Source organism: Triturus cristatus, chromosome 2_1 (genome assembly GCF_964204655.1).
Source record: "Triturus cristatus chromosome 2_1, aTriCri1.1, whole genome shotgun sequence".
Taxonomy (NCBI): Eukaryota; Metazoa; Chordata; class Amphibia; order Caudata; family Salamandridae; genus Triturus; species Triturus cristatus.
The window spans coordinates 975,382,453-975,400,376 of record NC_140581.1 but is presented as its reverse complement, the minus strand read 5'-3'; the positions used below and the strand labels follow the sequence as shown (position 1 = coordinate 975,400,376).

The following is a 17,924-nucleotide window of genomic DNA, read 5'->3' as shown; positions in this document are numbered from 1 at the left end:
AATTGTGTTCCGGTGGCAGAAAATGACACCATGAAAAATTCAGCATGTTTTGCCTTGGTCAGCCAGACCTCGAATTCAGCCTACAAATAGCTCCCAGAAGCGTGATCCACCGGAATCTCCCTACTTTCCAACACTGATCCCTCTCAAATCAAAATGAGGCTTGAACCGCAGACAGGAAAGGTTCTTCACCTATCAGTCTGCTTCGGAATTGACACTTCAATGTATTCCTATCAGGGTAATACCCTGATGTCAGTGAAATAAAGAAGCTGCACACAATTCCCACATGCCTGGAAAAGTTCAAATGAACAGGTCAGCCTTCACGTTCTTTAGCATTTGGTTCACACTTAGACAAAGGACACCTTCTGTGGATGTTAAATGATATTGTCTGCAGGTAAACAATAATGTGACAGTTGCACTCCACCAGTAACTGTGAAGTTGAATAGTAAATGACCCCTCAAAATAAATACATTCTTGGCAATGCTCTGCAGTTACTTTGAATACCTTTTGAGAAGGCTGCTGCAGTACTTCTAACAGCCACTCCTTTCAGTGTTGTAAATCCTCCACACTCATAGTAAAGATCAAAAATCATGCCAGCTTTCTGACCCATAGCGATGCAGTTACAATGCCCGGCTCAGGAAACAGTACAAGCAATCAGCAGATGACTTCTATGTTGATTGCAAATACAATGCACCTAACTACTCTAGGTCTGTGGAATATCAGTTTGCAGTCACGAAATCAACACTCATCAACCGAGCAGTACTTGAACTCTTCATTGTAGACTGTCCAATGATTTAGACCATGAGTACTCATAAATATTTTCTCAAGGGCCACAAAGGACAGTCGAGGTTGCGCTTGAGGGCCGCATCGATGCTGGATCATCCCCTAGAGATAGGCAGGGATGGGAGATCATTGAGACAGTTAAAAACAGCACATTTTTAAAACTGGAAAATGGGAGATTTAGAAACAAAAAGGGAGGAATGTATTTCCCCAAAGGCTTATGTTGAAACCGAGGCTATTTTAGGTTGTTGACACCTAATACAAGCCAAGCCATACGATACAATACTGGCTAATTTCTCCACCAGCCCACGTATAGTGCCTTTTTGTGTTTCTCTACCTCTGCAGCGCTACAGCAATCGATAAGTATTCAGAATTTGGACATGAAAGTGGTATTATACATTTCTGTACCACCATCATCCATCGTTCATTTCTTTTTCTTGGTTTCACCAGAATATCAAATTGAGTTCCTGGCCTAAAGGTTGCTTAATCATCATGCTATATATTCACAAGACTTCAACTTCTTGCTGTTAATGCACATTTAATATATAGCATACTTACTTACAGAGAATCTACCCTTTCCCATCTATAACATGCATCTCTGTTACTGCATCACTGTAGAGCTATGCATTTTTGTTACTTCGTTTTATATTTACAACACTTCGTTTTATATTCACAAGACTGCATCATCTCGTTGTTAATGAAACATATGTCATTCTAATTCATAGAGAAGTAACACTTCACCTTCCATAATATGCATTTCGTTTGCTGAATTATTGCAGAAATATGCACATTTGTTATTTCGCCTCTGTGACGACATTTCGTTTTAGCATTCTGATTTTACTGATTTTATACATCACTTTATTCTTTGCACATATTTCATATAGCCATTATTGGTCACAACCATAAGACTGCATTATTACTATATTGTCAGTGCAATGTTTAATCTCTTAAATAGCCACATTTTATCATCGATAATAGGCAACATTGTTGCTTTTTTACTTCAGAGAATTTGCACTCTTTTAGTACAAATCAAGGTCTGTGGCAATGTTTAATCTACTGGCTTTGGCAAGCCATGTGACACATAGGTTGCTGGTGTGTTCCCGGCTACCTTTCACAGCTTCATAAAGTTTTGTTGAAACAACTTCTCTAAATGGCCACCGTTAATCATGTGACACACCGGTTGCGAGTTAAGACGCCAGGTTTAGTTTCAAGACACGCCTGCAAACAGAAGGAACCCCATATCCGGAGGCTCTGATTTGATTCACCAGTAAGTACGCGTTTGCGTCATCTTAGGTTTAGTTTGTTGAATCTTTGACGGCAATTTAAATAGACGGGTATAATTTCTGTGAGAACTGTATCTCGGTTCACACAGCGCCAGTTACCTTCATGTCATCTTTATGTGCAGATTATATATAATTTAACTGAACCATCGGTGGCTATTTAGATAATCATGTGTTTCTCCATTCATTCATGCCACATTAGTTTTCGCTTCTACACTTTGCAGGAAGCAATTATTCACCATTGAGTACCGCTTTTCATAATATTCCCTTATCAGGCCAAAACGTTTTACAGCGTAGCGATATTGGAAAGACAAGTGTCTGCTTCGTAGATACCTTAAAGCCTCATGGCTGAGAGCAGTGAAAATAGCTGCATATTTAATTGAATTTCATTTCACTTTTTCGATTGATGTTACTTTGTTTATGTTGCAGCTATCTGTGAAACCAGCAATTAGAATTGTATTTAGTCCCTTCATCTGCATCATAACGTAACTACGTAAGTGTCATCTTGTTCCATGGATAGAAGGCAAAAAAATCTTTTCAGTCCATTCACAGTTGTTTTCATTTGCATTTTTCCACATTTTTAGTATACCCTTATTGAAATCTCATCAAGATATCTTTCAGTATCTTGCGGCATAACCTGATGTCCCACCGTCATTTGTTTTTGAGGTAACAATCAGTGAGAAATCTTTATTCTCCACTAAAAAGAGTAGGTTCCGTATACTAAATTTTCATGTATATATTTGTTTTCGTTTCTACTTTGCAGATTATCTTCAAAATATCGTATTGTCCTTGTTCGACTGTGCATCATCATAGGTCTACTATCTAAATTAAGAGTAGGTACCTCTACTGACATCACAAACTTAGAATGTTACTATGACACACTTTAGGGTTTCCTCTGCAGTGTATTTCTCAAATCACTGGTTGGTATTTTGCTCTTTTATCCTTCTCCGGTGGTGAGTATATATGATCTCTAACATTTCAATTCCAATTTACTAAACTGGTGATTCACTGATGTCATAATGACTCTGAAGCCATCTCTCTTATCCTCATTTCTGTATTGCTATCTCTGTAATCTCCTTAACTATTCAATGCAAATGTCTCGTTTGTACCATTTTTATATTCTTGAAAGAACCTTTGTATTCATAAAGACAACTTTCGTTTCACAGATTCATCAATTGCTTTCAGTGTGGCCGTCTTCCTGATGAAGGCACTTTGGCAGTGCCGAAACACGCGTAGAATTTCACCAGTCAATTGAATTTATGCCTCTCTTCTGATAGTGTTTTGCAAATTTTGTGCTGATTCATTAATTCATGATAATGTGTTATCAATATAACAATGTTTTAAATCTGTTTTCAGTATGGTTGTGAGTTTGTATGATGGATATGAAAGTGAATAAATGATTCAATATAAATTTTCTTTCATGGTTCAAAAACTTAATAAATGTTAACCTTTGGTATTTTTGATAAATTGATCGTTGTCTTTGGTTCTTTCTGACAATTATTACATATGCAGGATTATCAAATGATCTGCATTTTGGTTGTCTTAAATCTGTACAGTCTTTGACACCTAATACAAAGCCAGTTTTGGCTCCATAAATCTGGAGCTTCCCACCCGAACCGGGTCTTTGGAATAAAAACCCAGAAACAGAAAATGGAGTTGCATGATTAGCACAGAATGACAGAAAAAATGGAATCTCAGCTACCTTTTATTTCTCTCCTGCTCTTTTCCAGAAGAATTTCTGTAGACCGCAAGGAGAGGTCTGCTGTGTCACCCGCGGCCCACACACTGTACTTTGAGTACCACTGATTAGGCACTGGTGGGGAAGGGAGCAGGGAGGATCCAAAAAAATGCTTCCTCTCGTATCTTCAATCTTCTTTTTCTTGCTTCTTTTTATTTTTACTCACAGCCCCTATAAGCTCTCTGTCCACCGGTCACCAGTGTTGCAGTTGAAACATCTTTATAAGCAGCAGTCAAGGAGCTTGTTATTTCTTCTCTCTTCACAGTTTTCTTGGAGCACAGTGCATTGTGACGCAGTTAGTGACTTTCCTTAGAGAGAGTGAATTGCGAAAGATGCTTTCCACTGTGTTCCCCATGTATCATTCTGAAGGACACTCCAGTTGAAAGTTTCAATGTAGGCCTGCAAACACACTAATGTTTTTCCTTTTGTTTGAGAATGGTTCATATTACATTTTACATCTCCAGACTGAAGTTGCTGTGGAAGCTAACAGATGGATTCTTCTACCTTGGAAATGGGTTAGTGCTAAAGAGTCTTAAAACTGCGATACTGCTTCTGATTTGTCTAATGTGAGCGAACGAGGATTACGTCATGCTGAATCTGCAGTTTTGCTAATTGTTTATGTGTTAAATGTGTATAAAAATCCCTGGTATTCTGGGATTTCGGTAACTTCTCATTTTCCCACTGAGAACTCTGTCATATTTATGTGAGGCTTTTTCTTTGACTTGGGATGCTGTCAGGTTTCTTCATGAGTCGGAAACCTAGATTTTTGAGGGTCCTCTCTGCTAGGTTGGGGTTAAAAAAATTATTGATTGCTGATTTTTACTTTGTGTTTAAGCCTTCATGGCATTTACTGCACTTCAATGTATCGCTTATATTAACATTATTGTACTGAAACCTTTATCTTCATTTTGGTCTTGAACTCAGTTATTGAATAGTCCCAGTTATTATTTGACATTACTCTGCTAAAATACTCGGTTTAATGCTGTAGAGGGTGGTGACTCTTATATCAAGATCAAAGGTGCTTAACCCCCCGTATTTACATGTACACACACCGTACTACGTCCCTTTAACAAACACACCCCCCCCCCCTTTTTCCTCAGGCAACTTCCTCCTGATACCTGCTTGAAATAAATTTCGGCACAGACACCGCGCTTCCATTTAATGAGAAGTCCGGACCCAGCTTATTACTTCAGTAAGTGTCTTCACTACCGTAACACCACGCGGTATTCTTGCTTTAATCATCACGCGCTTTGTCCAGTTGTATCCCATAATCACTCCGTTTTCCTAGGCTATTGATTCAAACCAAGACGTTCACTTCCGCGACGAACACGTTTTTACTGACGACTATCCCGTCACTCTACCGCTCATATGCTCAGTAAGTGTTCCACTTCATGCGCGCGCAATGATGCCCCAACCTCCGCCCCTAGCGCTATAATTTACTTCGTCACTATGAGCCCCGAGTCTCTAACATCATATTCTTGTAATTGCGCATTCCTTCAGGGCACTAGACTGCTCAGTTCCATGACTTTGCTGACTCTGCCAGGTTACCGATTTCTCATCTTTATGTAATTGCATCACGTTTTGGAGAACACCATGTACCGCTCATTAATTGCTTGTGATGCTTGTTACAGTTCAGGGACTAATTTATGTTTTGTACTTGTTTATTTATTTATTTTTTCTGTATTTTTTTCACATTTAGAGTTCATATGCTCACATTTTGTCCTGATGATGAACTCAAATAACTGAGTTCGAAACGCCGTCGACCCTATGCAACTCGAACCTATTTTGTACTAATTTTATTTAAAAATGGTTCTCTACTGTTGCCAATGCGATGTTCTCTTTTAAAGACTCCACCCTCACCTGCATGTCACGCTTTCTTGTCACTAAATATGTGAGCACTTGAATTCAATCTTTGTTCAATAAATAAGTGCCATACATTGACCTCCCCTGTCCCTTGTTTCTCTATATTAAGTATCACTCTCCAATATGAGTCCTTGAACCTATACTAAATCATCTCGCCCTCCTTAGGGCTTTTCATTTCACTGGACCTTCTCAGGCCATCCCGAACCATTGTTCTCTTCCACATTGTATCACCCCAGGTTCGCATAAGGGGTACCCTTGTTCTTTAAAACACTCTTTTTATTTTTACTCACAGCCCCTATAAGCTCTCTGTCCACCGGTCACCAGTGTTGCAGTTGAAACATCTTTATAAGCAGCAGTCAAGGAGCTTGTTATTTCTTCTCTCTTCACAGTTTTCTTGGAGCACAGTGCATTGTGACGCAGTTAGTGACTTTCCTTAGAGAGAGTGAATTGCGAAAGATGCTTTCCACTGTGTTCCCCATGTATCATTCTGAAGGACACTCCAGTTGAAAGTTTCAATGTAGGCCTGCAAACACACTAATGTTTTTCCTTTTGTTTGAGAATGGTTCATATTACATTTTACATCTCCAGACTGAAGTTGCTGTGGAAGCTAACAGATGGATTCTTCTACCTTGGAAATGGGTTAGTGCTAAAGAGTCTTAAAACTGCGATACTGCTTCTGATTTGTCTAATGTGAGCGAACGAGGATTACGTCATGCTGAATCTGCAGTTTTGCTAATTGTTTATGTGTTAAATGTGTATAAAAATCCCTGGTATTCTGGGATTTCGGTAACTTCTCATTTTCCCACTGAGAACTCTGTCATATTTATGTGAGGCTTTTTCTTTGACTTGGGATGCTGTCAGGTTTCTTCATGAGTCGGAAACCTAGATTTTTGAGGGTCCTCTCTGCTAGGTTGGGGTTAAAAAAATTATTGATTGCTGATTTTTACTTTGTGTTTAAGCCTTCATGGCATTTACTGCACTTCAATGTATCGCTTATATTAACATTATTGTACTGAAACCTTTATCTTCATTTTGGTCTTGAACTCAGTTATTGAATAGTCCCAGTTATTATTTGACATTACTCTGCTAAAATACTCGGTTTAATGCTGTAGAGGGTGGTGACTCTTATATCAAGATCAAAGGTGCTTAACTAGTGAAGGTAAAGTTTTGGGGTGTTCAAATTATTGAGGTTCAGTGATATATTGGTGACCCGCCTCCCACAACATTTACAAGTACATCAAGGCTGGGAAAGAAGTGAGTACAAAAGCTGAGGACTGGGATTGGCAGGAACAGGCTGTTATCAGGAACCTGAAAGTCAGTCATTGGAAACTATAAATTGTGTGTTTAGTTGATACAAAAATAAGGCTAAAGGTAAAAATGGGTTGAGGAAAAAGAAAATATCATGGGAACCGGAAATGGAGGACTTCAAGGATCATATTTCTAACCAGTTGAAGATGATGGAGTACATTGTTGAAGAGTCAAGGAAGAGGATAAACATGCCTACTAATTGATGGATGAATAATAAAGTTTATAAAAGGATGTAAGGGATTATTCAAAAATTATCAGGGAGGAGGTTGTAAAAGTTCTTTTTGAAGATGGAATTTTCGGTGACAAATAATTTGTGTGAAATTATGATTTCTATGGTGAATATAGTCATATGCAATGAAGTAATGATGTTCCACTTGAAAATAATTTATTATAATGTTTAGAAGGCTGTTCATTAATGTAGTTTAGTTATGTCACAATTTCGAGAGAGACACACTTTTATAAATTGGATGCATTTTTCTGGTGTTTTGTTTATCCTGCTCCTGCTTATTCCCACTCCCAATCAATGTCCTGCTCTGAGTCTTCTCTCTTCACAGTTTTCTTGGAGCACAGTGCATTGTGACGCAGTTAGTGACTTTCCTTAGAGAGAGTGAATTGCGAAAGATGCTTTCCACTGTGTTTCCCATGTATCATTCTGAAGGACACTCCAGTTGAAAGTTTCAATGTAGGCCTGCAAAGACACTAATGTTTTTCCTTTTGTTTCAGAATGGTTCATATTACATTTCACATCTCCGGACTGACGTTGCTGTGGAAGCTAACAGATAGATTCTTGTACCTTAGAAATGGGTTAGTGCTAAAGAGTCTTAAATCTATGATACTGCTTCTGATTTGTGTAATATGAGTTAATGATGATCCAGGGCCGGCTTTAGTGCAGGTGGCGCCCTGTGCAACAATGTTTGTTGGCACCCCCCAATGACACCTCCACCACGGATTTTCTCACTAGCACTCTTTAACAGTGACCAAGTCTCCATAACCACACTCTCTCAGATGCATTGAATTAGTTATATAGCGCCACTCATACCAGTGTAGGGTGTCCGAGCACTTTGCATCACACACACATTACACAGAGACAATCAATCGTACAACTGTAAATCAGTGTATAGGAAATGTTACATAAGCCAAAGGACTAAAAGTGTAGGAGTCACATGTCATCGATACTGGTAGGCAATATAGTTTAAGAGTGCTTGGTGTGGAGAAGCACAAACTCAGAGTCGAAAAAGAAACAGCATAGTTGGGAGTTTTCTTTAAAAAATAAGAATCGATTTCTAGCCAAATTAACCTTTTTTGCAACATTAATCAATGCTCTAATAATGTATACTTTGCAGTGTGTATGCAGTTCTAGGATGAAATTTAATAGCTCACTATCCTATATTAGAACTTTAAGTTATAAATTGCAAGTAACAAAAGGATGTCTCTGTTAAAAGCAGTAATCTGCTGATCTGTTTACATCATGCGCACTCTGTAATCTACTTGGTACACGTTCTTTGCAGCAGGCATATTAACCCTCTGCACTAACTTCACCTAAGTCAAAATCTCATCTATAGGAAATGTTGATCTCTCTCCAGGAAGATAATTAATCACACGAGTTACCTTGACATTTATGTGAGCCCTGGCAAAAAGCATAATAAACTTTCAAACACAGCGCCCCCAGGAAGCCAGCACCCGGTGCGGTGGCAGCGGTCGCACCGCCCTAAAGCCGGCCCTGTGATGATCACGTCATGCTGAATCTGCAGGTTTGCTAATTGTTTATGTGTAAAATTTGTATAAAAACCCCTGGTATTCTGGCATTTCGGTTACTTCTCATTTTCCTCCTGAGAACTCTGTCATATTGATGTGAGGCTTTTTCTTCGACTTGGGATGCTGTCAACTCTCTTCATGAGTCTGATACCTAGAGTTTTTAGGGTCATCTCTGCGTAGTTGGGGTTTAAAAAATTCTTTACTGCTGATTTTCTGCTTTGTGTGTAAGCCTTCATTGCATTTACTGCAATTCTATGTATCACTTATTTTAACATTTTTGTACTGAAACCTTTATCTTCATTTTGTTCTTGAACTCAGGTATTGAATGGTCCCAGTTATTATTTGACTTTGCTCTGCTAAAATACTCTGCTGTAGACGGTGTTGACTCTGATAGCAAGATCAAGGGTGCTTAACTAGTGAAGGTAAAGTTTTGGGGTGTTCAAATTATTGGGGTTCAGGGAATTATTGGTGTCCCGCCTCCCACAACATATACAAGTACCTTACGGCTGGGAAAGAAGTGAGTACAGAAGCTGAGGACTGGGATTGGCAGGAACAGTCTATTATCTGGAACCTGAAAGTCAGTAATAGGAAACTGTAAACAACACAAGTACTTAAAAAAAACAGTACAAGGGAGACAACAGACAAACTTTCATACATTATAGTTTGTATGCTCGGTGGGAAGTGTTCTCTGTGAGGTAAAAGGATCTTACAAGACAGCAAGGAGCAGATTCATTTTACAGCGTTTGAGAAACATCCAGAACTCCTATGGAGAAAGTGCGCTGGATGGTTTTCTGTGTCAGTGACACAAGCCTTAGAATCTAACAGGCACTCTTGCTAGCAAAGGCAATCAAGATTACAATATAAATAGACAAAGGAAAAATGTGGAAAGAACACAAAAACATGAACTGGGCTTAGAGAAAAGCAGCAATGGAATCAAGGTCAGAACTGGAATGCACTAAATATAAGGCAAGGAGTTTATAAAGGACGGATCTGGAAGAGTACAGACAAGACTAAGGACCATGACTATCACAGAAACAGGGAGGCAGGAAAACACAAGATAAAAACTGAATCAAAAGACAAGCATGGAAAGCAGCAGCAGGGATGTGACAGAGCACGAAGAGCTTGTTAGAAATGTGGTTACTGGTTGACTGGGGTGTGAGCCCATGATCAAGCAGGCAATCACAATCCTAGTCAGGGTAAGTCGCAAGCAAACCCTAAATTGACCTGTTCTCACCATCTGGAAATATGGCACAAAGCATTCAGGCTTAACTCAGGAGCAATGTTTAAAGGATTTGGGAAACAATTCAAACAGTTAAATAGGGAACACATGCCACACCAGGTTAGAAAAACAGATCTCAATTTATTAAATAAAACAAAATAAAACAACAAACTTCCAATTAGTAGAACCCGAGATATTGAATTTTAAACTTTATTGTGAAAATAGCGCCACAAAGCACTATTGGGGATCTTATCACACCAGACTGGGACAAAAAAAATCGTTCTAGAGCACAGGCCCCGTTAGACCCGCTAAACTGAGTAACTTAAACCCTATTTGAGGAGCAATGCATGGATCCTCATCGAAGATGCGTTGAACAGCCAAAGTGATGTGTCGATTCTGAGATAGGGCGAGGCAGTGATGTGAGGTTCTGTTGCATTGACATCACGGATTCCATCAATGGGACTTGCCATGCGAAGACAGGTGTCAGCGAAAGGGATGCACACTCGAGACGATGCGTTGGATCCACTGAACAGTGAAACTGTGTTGAGCAGTTTCTGCATTGTCGTCCAGGCTGCCATTGACGAGAGAAGTGATAATCCACGCTGGGGAAAGGGTCGTGCAGTGGCAGTTCTGGAGATGATGCACCAGACCCAGGATGAGAGTTGCTGCGGTGATGCAAGTCTTTTATGGTGGGTCCAACCCATGCAGCGATACATTGGTTCTGATTGAGGATGCACCGCTCAGCAGAGAAGATGCGTTACAACAAACAAATGATGGACGGAATGCTGACAATGCAGACATTCTCCCCCAGTCAAGAGATCTGGGTTAAATCCATCGTTCTTTTGCCCACAACGCCACCCCAGTTCAGACATGGCCATATGCAAATCAGTCTTGACCCTGTGCCACATGGGAACAGTCCAGCCCGAACTGCCAAGCCATGTCTTCCCTGGACCGGAATCAAGCATCCTAGGACCGGTTTCTGGCTATCAGCCGTCATCAGCCAGGATAGCTTGACTCCAGTGGCGTGGTGAGCACGGGACCCACGTCTGGGCATACCCATCCCACTTAGGGCGAAAAGCGTTACAACAAACAAATGATGGACGGAATGCTGACAATGCAGACATTCTCCCCCAGTCAAGAGATCTGGGTTAAATCCATTGTTCTTTTGCCCACTACGCCACCCCAGTTCAGACATGGCCATATGCAAATCAGTCTTGACCCTGTGCCACATGGGAACAGTCCAGCCCGAAATGCCAAGCCATGTCTTCCCTGGACCACAATCAAGCATCCTAGGACCGGTTTCTGGCTATCAGCCGTCATCAGCCAGGATAGCTTGACTCCAGTGGTGTGGTGAGCACGGGACACACGTCTGGGCATACCCATCCCACTTAGGGCGAAAAGCGTTACAACAAACAAATGATGGACGGAATGCTGACAATGCCGACATTCTCCCCCAGTCAAGAGATCTGGGTTAAATCCATTGTTCTTTTGCCCACTACGCCACCCCAGTTCAGACATAGCCATATGCAAATCAGTCTTGACCCTGTGCCACATGGGAACAGTCCAGCCCGAACTGCCAAACCATGTCTTCCCTGGACCGGAATCAAGCATCCTAGGACCGGTTCTGGCTATCAGCCGTCATCAGCCAGGATAGCTTGACTCCAGTGGCGAGCACGGGACCCACGTCTGGGCATACCCATCCCACTTAGGGCGAAAAGCGTTACAACAAACAAATGATGGACGGAATGCTGACAATGCAGACATTCTCCCCCAGTCAAGAGATCTGGGTTAAATCCATCGTTCTTTTGCCCACTACGCCACCCCAGTTCAGACATGGCCATATGCAAATCAGTCTTGACCCTGTGCCACATGGGAACAGTCCAGCCCGAACTGCCAAGCCATGTCTTCCCTGGACCGGAATCAAGCATCCTAGGACCGGTTTCTAGCTATCAGCCGTCATCAGCCAGGATAGCTTGACTCCAGTGGCGTGGTGAGCACGGGACCCACGTCTGGGCATACCCATCCCACTTAGGGCGAAAAGCGTTACAACAAACAAATGATGGACGGAATGCTGACAATGCAGACATTCTCCCCCAGTCAAGAGATCTGGGTTAAATCCATCGTTCTTTTGCCCACTACGCCACCCCAGTTCAGACATGGCCATATGCAAATCAGTCTTGACCCTGTGCCACATGGGAACAGTCCAGCCCGAACTGCCAAGCCATGTCTTCCCTGGACCGGAATCAAGCATCCTAGGACCGGTTTCTGGCTATCAGCCGTCATCAGCCAGGATAGCTTGACTCCAGTGGCGTAGTGAGCACGGGACCCACGTCTGGGCATACCCATCCCACTTAGGGCAAAAAGCGTTACAACAAACAAATGATGGACGGAATGCTGACAATGCAGACATTCTCCCCCAGTCAAGAGATCTGGGTTAAATCCATCGTTCTTTTGCCCACTACGCCACCCCAGTTCAGACATGGCCATATGCAAATCAGTCTTGACCCTGTGCCACATGGGAACAGTCCAGCCCGAACTGCCAAGCCATGTCTTCCCTGGACCGGAATCAAGCATCCTAGGACCGGTTTCTGGCTATCAGCCGTCATCAGCCAGGATAGCTTTACTCCAGTGGCATGGTGAGCACGGGACCCACGTCTGGGCATACCCATCCCACTTAGGGCGAAAAGCCAGATCTCTTGACTGGGGGAGAATGTCTGCATTGTCAGCATTCCGTCCATCATTTGTTTGTTGTAACGCTTTTCGCCCTAAGTGGGATGGGTATGCCCAGACGTGGGTCCCGTGCTCACTACGCCACTGGAGTCAAGCTATCCTGGCTGATGACGGCTGATAGCCAGAAACCGGTCCTAGGATGCTTGATTCCGGTCCAGGGAAGACATGGCTTGGCAGTTCAGGCTGGACTGTTCCCATGAGGCACAGGGTCAAGACTGATTTGCATATGGCCATGTCTGAACTGGGGTGGTGTAGTGGGCAAAAGAACGATGGATTTAACCCAGATCTCTTGACTGGGGGAGAATGTCTGCATTGTCAGCATTCCGTCCATCATTTGTTTGTTGTAACGCTTTTCGCCCTAAGTGGGATGGGTATGCCCAGACGTGGGTCCCGTGCTCACTACGCCACTGGAGTCAAGCTATCCTGGCTGATGACGGCTGATAGCCAGAAACCAGTCCTAGGATGCTGATTCCGGTCCAGGGAAGACATGGCTTGGCAGTTCGGGCTGGACTGTTCCCATGAGGCACAGGGTCAAGTCTGATTTGCATATGGCCATGTCTGAACTGGGGTGGCGTAGTGGGCAAAAGAACAATGGATTTAACCCAGATCTCTTGACTGGGGGAGAATGTCTGCATTGTCAGCATTCCGTCCATCATTTGTTTGTTGTAACGCTTTTCGCCCTAAGTGGGATGGGTATGCCCAGACGTGGGTCCTGTGCTCACTACGCCACTGGAGTCAAGCTATCCTGGCTGATGACGGCTGATAGCCAGAAACCGGTCCTAGGATGCTTGATTCCGGTCCAGGGAAGACATGGCTTGGCAGTTCGGGCTGGACTGTTCCCATGAGGCACAGGGTCAAGACTGATTTGCATATGGCCATGTCTGAACTGGGGTGGCGTAGTAGGCAAAAGAACGATGGATTTAACCCAGATCTCTTCACTGGGGGAGAATGTCTGCATTGTCAGCATTCCGTCCATCATTTGTTTGTTGTAACGCTTTTCGCCCTAAGTGGGATGGGTATGCCCAGACGTGGGTCCCGTGCTCACTACGCCACTGGAGTCAAGCTATCCTGGCTGATGACGGCTGATAGCCAGAAACCGGTCCTAGGATGCTTGATTCCGGTCCAGGGAAGACATGGCTTGGCAGTTCGGGCTGGACTGTTCCCATGAGGCACAGGGTCAAGACTGATTTGCATATGGCCATGTCTGAACTGGGGTGGCGTAGTGGGCAAAAGAACGATGGATTTAACCCAGATCTCTTGACTGGGGGAGAATGTCTGCATTGTCAGCATTCCGTCCATCATTTGTTTGTTGTAACGCTTTTCGCCCTAAGTGGGATGGGTATGCCCAGACGTGGGTCCCGTGCTCACTACGCCACTGGAGTCAAGCTATCCTGGCTGATGACGGCTGATAGCCAGAAACCGGTCCTAGGATGCTTGATTCCGGTCCAGGGAAGACATGGCTTGGCAGTTCGGGCTGGACTGTTCCCATGAGGCACAGGGTCAAGACTGATTTGCATATGGCCATGTCTGAACTGGGGTGGCGTAGTGGGCAAAAGAACGATGGATTTAACCCAGATCTCTTGACTGGGGGAGAATGTCTTCATTGTCAGCATTCCGTCCATCATTTGTTTGTTGTACAGCAGAGAAGATGCATCAGTTTTGCTGGTAAGCACCTTAGGCCCACTTCCAAGGGTCCAGGACTGGGGTGGCACCACTTGGCAGGGTAGACTCACATATAGCAGAGTCCAGGTTCAGATGCAAGGAGGCTAGAAGCCTGTTATGTCCCTGAGACTTCAGATCAGGAGGCCAGCCAGCTAGTCCTTGGAGTCACTCTGGGTTCTGGGTTCTGGGTTCAGGAGATGAAGGTCCAGTCCTCCAGGCAAGAGGGCATCAGGCAGCAGATCAGCACAGTAGGAGTCCAGTAAGGTGCATTACAGCCGTCTGGCAGTCCTTCAGCAGCACATCAATCCTTCTTCCTGGCAGAGTATCCACAGGTCCAGAAGAGTATTGAAGTTGTGGAGGTCAAGTAGTTATTCCCAGTTGTGCCTTTGAAATAGGGGGAGACTTCTAAAGACATGCTTTTCAAGTGCACAGATGTCGTGCCTCTCCCGACTAACTCAAGACTAAATACAGGGGTTATGCAACCCTTTGTGTGGAGACAGAACACAGCCTATTCAGGTCTGGGTACAGCTCCTCCCTCCCATCTTACTAGTGATGGCTAATCTAGACACACCTAATCTCTCATTGTGTGTGGCCCTCTGAGGAATACACAAATCCCAGTGCCAACTAAACCCAGTCACGTGACCAGATACAGGGTGTAGGCACCAAATGGTTAAGGCAAGAAAATCTAACTTTCTAAAAGTGGCATTTTCAGAATTTCATTTTAAAATCAGACGTCACCATAAGTTTGGATTTTAAATTGTGATTCCAGAGACACCAGATTTGAACCAGTTTTATCTTACCATGTGGGAATTACACTTATAAAAGGTAGTACTGTAATCCCAATGCTATCCTATGGGAGATATAAGCCTTGCAGAAGTGAAAAACGTATCTAAGGGTTTTTCACTACCAGAACATGAAAAGCTTAAACGTACATCCTACTTCTAAAATTCATCGCACCCTGCCATCTGGGCTGTCCAGGGCCTACCTTAAGGGGTGACATATGTACTAGAAAGGAAGGTTTGGGCCTGGCAACAAGTTCATTTTGCCAGGTTGAAATGGCAGTTTAAACTGCATACACAATGGGAGGCCTGAGACATGTCTACAGGACTAATAAGTGGGTGGCACAATCAGTGCTGCAGGCCCACTGGTAGCATTTCATTTGCGGGTCCTGGTTTCGCATAGTACCACTTTACTAGGGACTTAAAAGTAAATTAAATATGCGAATTGGGAATAAGCCAATATTACCATGTTTAGAGGAGAGAGCACACGCATTTTAGCACTGGATAGCTGTGGTAAAGTGTTCAGAGTCTTAAAGCTAACAAAAACATATTCACCAAAAAGTAGAAGGAGGAGTGCTGAATGTTTGGGGTGACGCTGCCATTTTCACCTGAGACTCAACAACCAAGTCAGTGGGAGCCACTGCCCTTGGGCTTAAAGGGCAGAAATAACTGAAATATCTGGACAGGAACACATGTATAGGGAGAGAGACAGATGGAAGAAATAAACCAAGTGAATGGATTCAGGGATCCGCCAAAGAAGGAATGCTGAACTGGAACTTGGAAAGGGAAAGACCAGCTTGCCCCAGAGTCACAAAGCAGGAAACAGGAAATCAAGGAACAGAGTATGGATTGAAGGCAAGAGAGTGAAAAGTCCAGAAGGAAGATATAAAAGGGTCAGAAAGGCCCTGGGATACAGAAATTGGGGTAGAGAATAGAGCACCACCACTAGTACGTGATCGGGGCAGTGTTTGGAGACAAAAAGACTACATGGACCATGATGCATCAGAAAGCCTGGATTTGATGTAAGGTGGAGCTCAGAATGCAAGGTGTTGCACAGATTTCTGTCATATTCTGGTGTCACATGTGGACCCCACATGTCCCTTATGAGTGTAATCTGATGGGAAGATAGCAGAACCATGACAGTCCCCTGCTATTGGGAACTGCTTCCAGGGAAAATGGTTTTCATGAAGCATGCAACTGTCCACTCTGTACTGGACAGAGGTCATTGAATCATCTGATGTGTTACCACTTTTAATATCCTTAGTTTTTACTTTTACTTTCCCATATCTTTACTTTATTATTTGTATGTGATTAATCTATACTTTAACAAGCTATAATTGACTCTGAAATTGCTATTAGGTCATCCTTTTTTTACTTTGCCCTACCTTCACTTCGCCCCCTTCCCTAAGTCCAAACTGAACTATAATGCAAACCACTTGTTTCATCTTTTTTTTAAATATAATTACATGAAATTCTTTTAAAATCCCCTATTTAAAACCACATTTACTTGAACTGAATCTCAATTATGTTTGCTACGAAAAACAAACAAGTTTGAACCTTAACCCTTGTTTTTTTATTAAATCTAGTTACAATTATAAAAAAATGTAATAATGTAATTTTCTCCCTAATGCGAACCATAACCATACAGATTATTAAAATCATTTTCGTTTCATTGCAATCAATTATTTTATTGCAAAAAACAACCCGACTTCTCAATATCAAATAATTATTGGAGTGTGAGCATAATTAAACTAATAAGCAGTGCTATTCTAACACTAAACCAAATCCTTACTGAATTTTAAAGCAATAATTTTTCATTAGTTAGAGTAATACTTTAACCCTGATGCCAAATTACAGGAGAGTTGTTTTACTGAAGCTTTAGGCAAAGTGAGGGTGTACCTTAGTAAATGTAGGCAAAGTAAGTATGCTGTTGAAGTAAAGGCAGAGAAGTACATTTCAGATGCAATAAAAAGTTCAAAGTAAAGGTTCAACACAGTTTTACAAAATAACTAAAAGTAACTTGGTTACAAACAGTGACACAGATGGAGAGGTTCAGATGCTCCCTGCGAATGCTCTGTCGAATAAATGTTGTAATGAATGCAGTGTTGTTGCATTAGCTTGCATCTTGATACCAAAATTATTACTGCAAAATTATCATATGTGGGTTCCATTTCGGTAATGGCAGAAGTGCGATTTTGTGTATTAATTGTTTTGTGATTGTCATACATAATAACAGTCTTCAAAGCAGAAAGAATGACAAATACAGCAATATACAGCATTTGACGTAAAGTCTGATTATCAAAAGTATTAAAAATATATCTAATGAAAATGCATCTATTAACATGAAATTTATTGCATAATGGAATTCATAAACAAGTCACAATACATCAATAAAGTGATATGAAAATGTACCTGATAATTATTGTCAACTGGTTCTACGACTGGCCTGCTCATTCTTTTCAGCATGATGGCGTAACACACGCATATAGTGATGAGTGGTAAAATGTACACTGCCAGAAATGTGTAGAGAATAAACATTTGCTGGTGGTACACTGAGGGGAATGCTTCCATGCAATACGTCTGTGGTCCGTACCACTCCCCTATGTCGAGCTTCTGATATATTGCAACAGGAATAGACAAAACAAACGAACCTGTAATGCAAAAATATGCATATTCATTTTTCTAGAATTTCAATGAAATGACATGACTGTATTACATGGGCATATCGACCTGAAAGTCCAACATTTCCTCACCTATTGTAGGTTTTCTGAAGATTTAGAGCCATATTTATTGCCAAGTCGCGCAGTGCAGAG

At 42.2% G+C, this 17,924-nt stretch overlaps 1 protein-coding gene and 1 long non-coding RNA gene across 2 annotated transcripts in view; one reads left to right on the top strand and one right to left on the bottom strand.

The window, feature by feature from the left end:
• The window catches only part of LOC146866144 (G protein-coupled receptor 54-like), a 708,070-nt gene that overhangs the window by 36,930 nt on the left and 653,216 nt on the right, over positions 1-17,924 (bottom strand). Inside the window, exon 4 of the mRNA XM_085640803.1 lies at positions 17,524-17,762. Coding sequence (XP_085496929.1) covers positions 17,524-17,762 — 239 coding nt within the window. The remainder of the gene's footprint in view (positions 1-17,523; positions 17,763-17,924) is intronic.
• LOC146866145 (uncharacterized) lies at positions 1,954-3,415 on the top strand. Its single transcript, XR_014976768.1, has 5 exons — positions 1,954-2,044; positions 2,487-2,550; positions 2,642-2,723; positions 2,821-2,890; positions 3,224-3,415. It is a non-coding gene; the product is annotated as an uncharacterized LOC146866145 (long non-coding RNA).